At 35.5% G+C, this 12,693-nt stretch overlaps 1 protein-coding gene across 6 annotated transcripts in view; it reads left to right on the forward strand.

Moving 5' to 3' along the window:
- The window catches only part of nrxn2a (neurexin 2a), a 362,195-nt gene that overhangs the window by 171,173 nt on the left and 178,329 nt on the right, over positions 1–12,693 (forward strand). For all 6 annotated transcript variants that reach the window (XM_079586617.1, XM_079586622.1, XM_079586619.1 and 3 more), the window contains one exon: positions 2,119–2,309. In XM_079586617.1, coding sequence (XP_079442743.1) covers positions 2,119–2,309 — 191 coding nt within the window. The remainder of the gene's footprint in view (positions 1–2,118; positions 2,310–12,693) is intronic.

The raw sequence follows: 12,693 nt of genomic DNA on the forward strand, positions 1-12,693 counted from the left end.
TACATTTTATTCCATTGGGCAAAAATGAATAGTGACAAAGGGGAAGGTGCCTCAGATGTTTAACTTCCTCAGCCGCAGTGGTCCAGAAAGCCAGTTATTCAGTAAGCAATTAGACAGCAGGTGGCCTTGCCTCTCACCGGAGTCTGCACAAGCATGTAAAATGAGAGAGCGCTAATGAGAGCTCTCTCTCTCTCTCTCTCTCTCTCTCTCTCTCTCTCTCTCTCTCTCTCTCTCTCTCTCTCTCTCTCTCTCTCTCTCTCTCTCTCTCTCTCTCTCTGCAGTATCCTGATGCACGAACTGAGGGCAACTACTAGCATTAGCAAAATCGAATGTTTATAGTTTGAATAAATATTAGGAATGGACTGTTTATCTCCATGACCTTGTCAGCATTGACCACTCTTTTTATTTTACAACTCGTTTTGCCATTGGGTTTGAATAGAGTGTGAAAATGTCTTAGTTCTGCAAGTATTTTTCGCATTTCAGACAATTCTTCAGTAAAGAGTTCTAAGCCACACAAACAGTTCAGAGATGAATCACAGTATTCTAGTATTCATCTGGAAGCAAAACAGTATTTGAAAAGTGGAAAAAGGTACGAGTCAGTGTAGTCTTATGAGGGATTGAACTACTGCTGCAGTCACACATGAGCTTTGTTGCTGAAAGTCTCAATTCTGTGATAAAAGATGATTTCTCTTAAGACATATTTCAATACTCAACAACCCCAAAAGCTTATGTTCGGTCTTTCTTGAAAGATTTGTGGATTATCCAACCCAGGCTTGTTAATAAAACGTGCCTGTGATGACATTTCTGTAAAATTATATGGAAATTGATCACTTTGAAATTGAAATGTCTAGTGAGTGGCGTTCATTTTTATTCAAAACAGATCTGTTGAAAGTTGAATCTGGCAAAGTTTTATTACATTGGTATTTGTACATATCGTTGCAGTTTGGACATTTATGTTAGTGGCACTAAAAAGTTAATACTCTTTTGTATTTTAAAATAAACCTAACAGCTATATTAAAAAAAAAGCTAACATGAGACACATTTGCTGAAGCAACCATGTCATTGTAACTTGTTTCTACAAGTATTTGAGCTCTTTTATTGTGACTCATGTTTCACGAGACTCGTACCTGAGCGCTCCACATCGCAACTTCAACAATGTACTAGGTGGTCGGCGTCGATAGCCTCGTGAGCAAGTGCGCAGACATGTAGCGCCGTTGCGCTTCGGGCAACTCGGGTTCAACTCCCGGCTCATGGACCTTTCCCGATCCCGTCCCCCCTCTCTCTCTCCCACCTCACTTCCTTTCTATCCAATAAAAGGCTAAATAAACACCAAAAATAAATCTTAAAAAAACAAACAATGTACTAGGTGAACTTCCAAGCAAGTTTACTATGTCTGGAAAAGCCATACATATGGAGCTGGTTATGTGATGCAGACATTAAAAAAAATAATGTTTATTAATCATTCACTATGGTAAGTGTTTTGAGGTCATAATATAGTACTGTGCAAGGAAACGTATAAAAATAAATATTCATTAATTGATAATCTGCACCTGTAATTATAACTTTTGTTTGTGTGTAAAGAAATACAATTTGTTGCCGTTTTGCTGCCACTAGTGTTCATTGCAAAATGGTTAAGACACGTTTTTCAAATGAGCCTATGCTGCGATTATTGCAAAAGATCAGATTCTCTATGGAGAAAATTAAAATGCCTTTTTTAACTTCCAGAACACTTTTCACTCTATTGGCTGATCTACTGATATAGCTATATATTGTCCACGACTAATTTTGGCATATTAGTTGACAATTGTGAGTATAAAATCTTTCAATTGAAATAAATATGTGAAATTAAATCTTCTCACAAACAATTTCAAAGCATCAAATAATGTCTAAATATGATATATGGAGCAACAGTGTATTTCATTTTAAGGGACACTTTGCTGAAAACTGTAACTGGGGCTGCACACCGAGCTTCTGACAGGTTAGAAGTCTGTCTGTGCCAGTATTTCAAGCCTTATTACAGATATTGATTTGGAAGCAGAAAGGCAGTATTGTCATCCTAAAGAGGGTTGCCTGATTCCACTGGGCTGTGTGATTGACAGGGGAACTGATGTATTGCAGGTACATCCATTATGTTTTTGACTTGGGCAATGGGCCGTCGCTCATGAAGGGCAACTCCGACAAGCCGCTCAATGACAACCAGTGGCACAATGTGATGGTGTCCCGCGATGACAGCAACGTGCACACGCTCAAGATCGACTCCCGCACGGTCACGCAGCACTCCAATGGAGCCCGCAACCTGGACCTGAAAGGTATTTCCTCTTTATATTCACACTTCTCAGAATCCTTTCCATGAGGATTAGTTAGTCAATGCATATTCGGATATTTTTTCTTAAATGTCCTCTTTTTGTTGACATACTGTAATTTGTCCACTGTTTTTGGTTTTGTTGTCTGAGTGATATGCACACAGGTATGTAGTACGACTTGAATGGGTAGTTGACCCAAAAGTGAATATTGTTATCATTTTCTCATCCTAATGTCACTGCAAACCTGTATTACTTGCTTTCAGTGTTGTTTGTCCATACAATGAAAGTCAATGGAAACCAACTGTAACAATTTGGGAACCAACATTCTCCAAAATATCTTCTTTTGTGTTCCACAGAAAAAAAAGCAAGTTTACATACACATTTGGTATGACATGAGGGTGGGACTGACATTTCATTTTTGGGTGAACTTTCCCTTTAACAGCCCATTTGTTCTTCACAGCCTCATTGTTGCAACCACCTAGCAACGCCCTAACAACCAGTCAGAACACCAAACATTTAGCAACGCCTTAGCGACCACCCTTATCCGTTCTAAATTGTACAGTATATGCTTATCAAGATACTAATAGCTTTATTTACAGTATAAAAACATAGAAATGTTTAAAAATATATTCTTAAAAAAATCAGAACAAATAGTTCTGTATCAATTCTGTAGATCTATTATAATTTATTTTTACTTAAAATATAAATATTTTTTTGAAAGAAACAACCTCTTATACATAAGATATAGCATAAGATAACATATTATAGATATATTGAGGATTTTTATAGTGGAAGGTCTTTGACTGAGGGACACTGGGTCGGAAAAACGGGTTGTACAGGCAACTTCACTTTGTTCGGAAATATTTTCAATCTTCAGTATAACATATCTTTCTTCCATTTTCATTACACTTTAGGCTCAAGTCTTATGACAGTTGTCTCATTCTCAGGTACGCTTAGATACATATTTGCAGTTATGCTCATCTTGGGTTTGATTTTAAACTCTTGCATTCAACTTTAATGAGTATCTTTCCTGATGGGTATTTACACGGCTCCCAGCTCCTTGTTTAAATCATGTTGCTTCTGAAATCTACCTTCCAGTACTTCTCACTTTTGCTATAGTTTTTCACTGTTTTCTGCTGTAATTAGAAGAACAAAGAGGAGCGCCTACAGGGGAAAGAGAAAAAACAACAACAACACGCCAATGACTTTGCATAATTTTTAGTGCTTCCAAACCTGCTTTTGCTATCTTAAGCAGGTGTTGCTTGACTCTGGGCACAAAAACAAACTTTTATTTCACACAAAATATACGAATATGAATCTCATGTATATTTAGTTCTTTCCTTGTGTGTGTTGAAATGAAATATTTTGATTGAAAAGACATTAGCAGCTGCTGGCATAGCAATATCCTAGGCTTTTCACTATTCTGAGTTTTCACTGGCATCTTAGTAGAAATCTTGGCAGGCAATCCTTAGTTTTGTGTCTTAGTCGACATTTGTTGAAAGCTGAGACAAGTTCACAAAAAGAAAACAGAACCCACTTTGTTTGTCAAGACCACATAATCTAACCATGGAACAAGTACATGTAATGAGAATTTGTCAAGGTTTTTTTTCTCCGTGTCTGCTGCTTTTCTCTGCTGATTGGCTAGCAATGCGGTAGATTGGAACCATTTCTTCAGTAAATTAAATTAGTTAAAAAGGTTTTGTTTATGTTTGAAATAAGTTTCTTATGCTCACCAAGGCTGCATTTGTTTAATAAAAAATACAGTAAAATCAGTAATATTGTGAAATATTATTGCAATTTAAAATAATTTTTTTTCTATTTAACAAATTTAAAAATGTATTCCTGTGATGACAGCTGAATTTTCAGCATCATTACTCCAGTCTTCAGATCCTTCAGAAATTATTATAATATGCTGATTTGCTGCATTATCAATGTTTAAAATAGTTTTTGCTGCTTAACATTTTTGTGGAAACAATGATACCATTCAAACAGTTGATGCAAGATTAATAATGAATAAAAGCATTAATTTATATATTTAAGGATGCTTTACATTGATCAAGTGACAGTGAAGACATTTATGATGTTACAAAAGATTTAGATTACATAAGTGCTTTAATAAATTAAAATAAATTGTGTTAATTGAACTTTCTATTCAAGCAAGAATCCAGAAAAATCGAATCACCACTTTAACACAAATATTAAGTAGTACAACTGTTTTCAACATTGATAATATTATTAAATGTTTCTTGAGCACCGAATCAGCATATTAAAATGATTTCTGAAGGATCATGTGACACTAAAGACTGGAGTAATGATGCTGAAAATTCAGCTTTGAAATTACAGGAATAAATGTGTCAGCAAGGTGCAGGCAGACGGCGAAGAAGCAGAAGATGATTATGATTCAAAACACAGAGTTTAATAAAAGTCCAAAAGGTAATCCACAGAAAGCTTAGAACGAGCACAACTTACACGTATGCTAACATAAAAGAGACCGGACAAACACAAGAGTCAAGGGGAGGAACTTAAATACACATGGTGATGAACTAAATGACGAACAGCTGTGATGGAGATTAGTTTCCATCGTAACTGATGGGTGAGGGGAAACTCAAACAAAGGAATACAGTACATGTGACTAATGAATACAAACTAAAAGTCCATGCAAAACAAACTGAACATAACTACGACAAAATGACATTATAAAATATATTCAAATAGAAAACAGTTATTTTAGGCTATGTTTACACGGAAACGATCTGAAGTGAATATGGTGACACAAAAGTGTATGAAATTCGATGTAGTATGCACTCCAGGCGGCTAGGTGGCAATGTGAAGCACTGAAAGTGAAAGAGACGCTGACACTGTTTTTCATGTTTAATACGGTAAAGCTGCTGCTAACCCTCGGTGCACTTTGCGTGTCGCTTAAAAATGACAGATTTGTAAAAAAAAAAATGTGTCAATGAAATGAATACTATATTTTAGTTTGATAATGTTTTGTTATTTTCCTGTACTGGCGCATGCCTGTGACGTAAACGTATACGCGACGAGAGCCGCCGTGAGCAGATCGGTGCCTTCACTATCTAGCAGACTTTCGCGTTTTTACCCTTTAGACGGGAATGCGACGGTGGAGCGTTTTTAAGATTTCCACTCTGGAGGGTGGTTTCACTTTTTTGCGTTTTTAAGCCCCCAAAAAAGCCGTCGCCGTGTAAACGAAAGGCACGTCTGATAAAATATTTTTACGTTTTCACCCACGAGCGTTCTCGTGTAAACAGGGCCTAAATTTCTAATACTATTTCACAATATTACTGTTTTTACTATATGTTTGATTAAAGAAATGCAGTATTGGTGAGCATAAGATACTATTAAAAACATAAAACAAATTTATTGTAAATTGTAATATTCATATTTAATGCCATCACATTTACCCACTATGCCTATATGGCTCTTTATATTTACATCAGTATATTTACATCTATAAATGTAGGCCTATGAGCTCAAGAATATTGCCGATATAATTGCTTGCTTTATTTTTTTAGGTTTTGTATTTGAATATACAGCGATATGCATGAGTTTAGACACCCATGCTAAAGTTGCCTAATAAGAAGAATAAAAAATCATCTTTTGGAAATTGATCTTAATGCCTTAATTAAAAAAATTAGGAAAAATCCATTCGTAGAGATTGGCATGGGGTACTTTCCATAAGATCATCTCTCAATGCAAATCAAACCAGCTATTAGGCAAACTGAAATAAAACCTTGCCAATCTCGTCTAGGGTCTTAAAGGTTGGATTTTTCCTCATTTTTTTAAATTAAGGCATTAAGATCAATTTACAAAAGATGATTTTTTTATTCCTCTTTTTAGGCAACATTGTCATGGGTGTCTAAACTTATGCATAGCACTGTATATTTAGACATTATCAAAACGAGGTTTTTAGAAGTTAAGAATTTTTTTAAACGTTAAATTTAAAAAGGTTAATTACTTACATCCTAATGTTGTTTTATAATACTCACATATACACAACAAGTTAATATATTAATTAATGCAAGCAAATTCTGATTTCAACCCAAGATAAAAAGTTTTAAATAGTGCCAAAACAAAACACTTTATTATAGGATTATATATCCAATGAGGGGCTAGATAAGATTTTTTCTTGTTCTTCATAGAAACTCATTCGACCTCCTACAGGAACAGAAGGCAGAAAGACTAACAACTGTTAAAAATATGACAACTGTCATCTGGTTATTTAAGTGCTGCTCACGTTAGCTAACTGAAAATAGTCTAATTATCTATTATCTAATGATAAACATGAACTAAAATGTGCTAGAATTGGTTAACTAGAAGTCAACTAATGTGTTAAAATGTCAACAAAATGTGTAATTTCATCATCTTTGGAACAAAGGAACTTTGGAACTGCACAGAAACTGAATTATTTATTAATAAGTCATAAATATTAATTCACAATGATAGTAACAATAATTAATAATGTTTATGAATTAAGTTTTATGAATATTTAATATTTGTTTACGTTTGAGCTAGGGATGGGCAACGATTAATTGTGATTAATCGCATCAAAAAGGAAAGTTTGTGTTTAAATAATATATGTGTACTAGGTATAATCATTTTGTATATATAAATACACACACATGCATGTATATATTTAAGAAAAATGTGTTATTTATATATAAAATATGTATATTTATATATAATATAAATTCTGTATAAATATATACATGCAAATAGTTCTTAAATATATATGCATATGTGTGTATTTATATATACAAAATAATTATACACAGTACACATACATATATTATTTAAACACAAACGTTTATTTTGGATGCGATTAATCGTTGCCCATCCCTAGTTTGAGATGATCACATGGTGCGTTATCCTACTGGATGTAGCCATCAGAATATGGGTACACTGTTGTCATAAATAGACATAGTCAGCAACAATACTCAGGTAGGCTGTGGAATCTAAACGATGCTCAATTGGTACCAAGGGGCCCAAAGTGTGACAAGAAAATCTCCCTCACACCATTAATACACCACCAGCAGCCTGAACCATTGATACAGGGCAGGATAGATCCATGCTTTCATGTTGTTTACGCCAAATTCTGACCCTACCATCTTAATGTCCCAGCAGAAATCAAGACTTATCGGATCAGATGTGTACAGGTGTATATTTTTATTCGATGGTTTAAATTGATTTTCTTTTTTTTTAGTGTGTGTGTGAGTGAGAGAAGAACTGATATGAATGTAAATGTGTACCTTGAAATGCAATGTAAGTCACTTTGGATAAAAGCGTCTGCCAAATGCATAAATGTAATATATAAAACATGATTTTCTACACTATACGCTACAAAATAAAAAAATTTGGCAAAATGTTCATGGCTCTTTAACCATGATGCTCGGATAAAGACAAGAAAGGAAAAGCTTCAAAGCTACAAAATCTCCAACACAAAAAAATCTAATTGTACGTCAACAAGCTACTTTAAGTACAAGAGTAATAAAGGCCAAATCAAATAAGGCTATAAAGTGCAAACTCCTGCTGCCAGGCTCCAAGGTCTTTTTTTTTATTTGGCTGCCCCAGAACAGGTCCTTTAAACATCAAAAGAGCAACTTCGCAGTACGTGTCAGTTGTAATTGTTCAAGCAATTATGCCGGAGAGAATGGAGAGTGGCGTAACAATCCCCAGGGTCCAGTGCTCTTCTGTGAAGTGTAAAATGAACATCCTCAGACGTTAAGGCGCTGATATGTGGTGTTGTTTTCTGTGAGGGAGCCAGTGGAAAGTGAAGCTTGACCTGTTATGTGTGTTGAAATGAGCATATGTGAAGAGCGCTAGTGACAAGTGAATTTCCACGCTGTCCGATAATTGAGGTTTTTTCCCCCCTCAAGGAATTGCCATCCAGCCCCTGTAAATGTTTTCTGAAAATTTGTTTTATTGACTTTGGAATCGAATTGCTTTCCTGTTCCCCCTGGCGTGAGGAAAATCCAGGTGTTATAAAATGTGAATGTCAATGAGTTTATTAATGAGCTGTTGGTGGCCAGTTCAGTCAAGGAAAAGATTTCCTAAACACACACACATTTTTATATCATGGTGAGAACCTGACAGTTGGAGTAAAAGCCGAACAAATTATACCTCAAGTCGTGCAGTTTTTTAAGGGGAGGTGTGCTATTACTTTTCTAAGCAATTAGACACAGTTTTCGCCTGGCAAGCTTGCATTGACTTACGTTTGAAGGAGAGATCCAAGCCACATCTAAAAAACAGAATATCATCGAGACTCTTCAGTTGGGTAAGCAAGCAACCGCCTGTACAAAACACAACACTGTAGCAACTAGGGGTGTAACGGTTTTCTATAAAAAAAAAAAAAAATGAACCGTTGTACCCCGGCCTAGTAGCAAACAACCTAGCATAATCTAGCCTAATGTTCCTATTTTCATTCTACACTTAGAAAATTAATGGCACTCTCTCAATACCTCAATATCTCTTCAACAAGCTGCATGCTTTGGGATATCATTCGTGTCTGGCATGTCTGTGACCTAAATACTTTAGGTGTTTGTTAGCAATAGTGCTGCTTCCCGTAGCACACAGCACTAATGATCCCTTGCTACCATTTGGTACTAGCAATCATTATGATATTATAGTGCCACCTTTCCCCTAGACCCTCAACATGATGTTAAATAACTTTTCATGATGGGAAACTCTAGGCCTTAGCGGTACAGTGCGTAATGAGAGTGTTTATAGGAGCTTTAATCCACTGGTCAGGCTGCTGGTCATAAAGCACAGCCAAAAGCGTTTCTTTTTTTGCTTTCCGCCGTCTTCCATTTTTATCCAGCAGGGATATTGCTTCGTCATTACTCAACAGAGACGCATGACTGGAGATGTCATTTTTACAATCTTCCTGCAGTTCCTTCGTATGAAAGCAATTGATTTTCCTCCCTCTCGTCCACAAAAGAAGCTCCGCGCTCCCGCTGCCCAGCCATCCATTGAATGACTAATGAAAAAAACTATTGGGTGTATAATTGAATATTGTGATTGAAGTCTGCTTAATAGTCTTTGCATAACACTGAGACATACAGAGCTAATAACCATGCATGGGCTATTCAGTGTGAAGCAGACTGAGCTTTTCTTCCGAGCGCGGCACTGGATTCTGTGCTGTGTGCTGGCACAGGTACAACATTTGTACATTTAAGGGAAGGGAATTATTAGTTTGAGCCCTGTCTTATTGGTTAGCTATGGAAGCTTGTTTCCGCCACAGAATAAAACATTTTAAAAGTTTAATTGCGACTTTTTATATTCACAATTGCGAGTTTACATCTCGCAATTCTGACTTTATTTCTCAGAATTGCGTGAAATAAAGTTGCAATTGCATTTAATAAAGTCAGAATCGCGTGAAATATAGTCGCAATTGCGTGTTATAAAGTCAGAATTCTGGCATTTTTTCCCGCAATTGCGACTATATCACGCAATTCTGACTTTATAACACGCAATTGCAACTTTCTTTCACGCAATTCTGACTTTATAAAACGCAATTACGACTTTATAACCTGCAATTCTGACTTTAAATCACGCAATTACCATTTTTATTTTTCATTCTGTGGCGGAAACAAGCTACCATAGTTATAGCCCATGTGCTCCAGAGACATTGGAGTCAAATAAAAATTAATAAATGTAATCAAATATATATATATATATATTTTTTTTTTTTATAAAAAAAACTACAGTGGAATTGCTAAAAATGGGTTAAAAATGTATATACTGTATATTAATCAAGGAGGTCTATTATCCTTGTATAAAACGGTCCATTAATATTACCATTCATCTCAATCAAATTACATACTTTTTTAGACGTTCCAAATTTTGGTAACAGGATTTCAAAAATTGCAAGCCTCATATAAAATGAATAAAATATGAATGAATAGATTAAAATATCTCATATAATATTTAGTTTGACCTCTAGAGGTTGATTGAAAATTTTCTGAAGGTCAAGCACCTAATTTCACAAACCATTTGTCTGAAAAGGAAGAGTTTTAAAGAGTTTCAGGTCCTATTTTTTGTACCCTCTTCATGAAAATGACTGCATGCAGTGGATCAGCTGTAGATTACTTGAAGTCTTGATTAGGAGTTACAGACGGAACTCACTGGAAGAATAATATTAAATATAGACATTTTATGAGAAATGATTTGATGTTTGTGCGTTGCTGAATGCACTTTGACGTTCAGTGTTTTTAGAAGCTCAATTGATATTCAGCCAGTAACACCTATTGCAGTGAATTGTAAAATGCTATGATTATGTAATCAGTATCCGAAGGGGCGGAGCTATAGCCAGTCAGGAAAGACCATTCATTCCATTGAAGAGGCACCGAGGACAATTACAGTAGTTAGTTGAAGAGAGTCAGGTTGAGGGGCTCTTAATGGAAAGGGAAAGTTAGAACTAAAGAATACAATTTATCTGTAGTGAGGTGAGATAAAATTAAAGAGTGCAGAAGTTTAGATGAATGGGGCTTTTAATGGTGGTCTAATTAGGCTTATTCAGTTGGAGTGGAAAAAGAGCATATTTCAGCAAACAATCAGAGAGAGAGAGAGAGACTGTCGACGAAAATTGCCATATGTGTTCTTGCTTGTCAGTTTTAACGCGTAATTGCCTGTCTTGCCAGCAGAGCTCAGTTGGAAATTGCATTTCACTGGCAAACAATGCCCTCTAAACATGGACTGCCTGGTGAATGTTTATCAAAAGGTCCCCGGACATCTTTGATGCTTTCCGCAATGTATATTTGCAGAATAAAAGAATAAAATAATAAGTGTAGAATGAAAGAGCAGTGTATACCTTAAACAACACAACAGCGACTAAGTATAACATCAGCACACTTATATTATAACTGTGGGTCTATTTATATAGACACTATCTGCTATGTCATTTCTCCTAACCACACAGCAATTTCTTTAGGTTATTTTAATAGCAGTGTTAAGTTCACAGAGTTTTCACAGAGAACATTGTTTTAGGTTATTTTATTTTATTAGCAGTCATCTCCCTTTGTGGTTATTTAAGGTACACTGTGTTGTGGTTATTTAAAGGTAGTACACTGTGTAGTTTAAAAAAAAAAGTATTTTATTAGCTAAAATCAATGTCTTTATTCATAAATATGTCCTCATTTGGTGTAAAATTACCTCTGCCAATGATCTGACTTATCTTCGTAAGCGAAGGATTTCTTATCTTTATTTACATTGGACGGGTAAGTCCAAGGGGGCTTACATGTCGTTCCGCCATTTTGAAAAACTATAATAGCAGAGAGGGACAAAAAGCTAGCCTACCTCAACGCGTTTTCACAACGTGTTTTCGTTCAGAGCCAGCGTCACGTGACTGAAACCAGCAAAAACGGACAAGGAGATCAGTGAGACGCGCTTGTCACTGTCCCGGCAAATTTGAAAGGCTGCACTGCAAGTTGTTCAATTTGCAGTTTTTTTTAAATAACGAACGTCATCACTTGAAATAAAACTTGATGAAGTGCTATTGGAAGACATGTTATAGCTTCTTGGTTCATAACGGCTACCGTAGTTGCAACACGCATTTGAAAAAGCAAGTTGCTAGAGAGCACTATTCGTTTGAATGCAAAATACAATTCCACCGCTAGATTGGAGACATTCCTACACAGTGTACCTATGACACCATTAAAATAAAATTGTAAATCCAAAAATTATATTGCATTATTTCATTATGTAATAAATGACAAAAATAAAAATGTTAAATCAAAATGTACTGTATTATTATTATAAGCCATTCCTAGTTGCTATTATTGCCTAGTTTTGTTAACAAGCATTTATTTCAAGCTCTGTTTAAAGAAGTGTACAGTTTTTGCATTTGTTTTAATATTTTAAAAATGCTATTAAATAAATATATATCATTTTTTTACATCATAAATCTATATTACATTTTTCATTCAGCATTCCATAGATTGTACTACACTCTGATCATTTCAAACTGGATATAATTTACCTACATGCACACAATATTCAATCCAGAAATGTAGCTATGAATATATATAATTGAACAGGCTCTGAACAGTGTTGCATCAGTCTGCTTTTAAGAACCAGGCGCAGGGACATACTGTTCTGTGATGAAGAGCCAAGTCATTTTAATTCTCCACCTCTCTTCTCCATTCCTAAATCTCTGTCTGAGCACAATCCTACACCCAAACACCACAGATGAGCATCGTAACGGAGGCTATAGAGAGCGCTGTATATATCGCACCGGAGTTCCCTTCTCCTTCATCTTCTCATATGATGATCCACATGTTCTCTTTCTCAAAGTTGCTCAAGGGCAACTTTGAAGTTACATAATTATATGCTGTTTTATGACAACCCTGTTTTTCTTTTTGTTCTGCACATCAAA

The sequence above is a fragment of the Phoxinus phoxinus genome (assembly GCF_949152265.1).
Source record: "Phoxinus phoxinus genome assembly, chromosome: 17".
Lineage (NCBI taxonomy): Eukaryota > Metazoa > Chordata > Actinopteri > Cypriniformes > Leuciscidae > Phoxinus > Phoxinus phoxinus.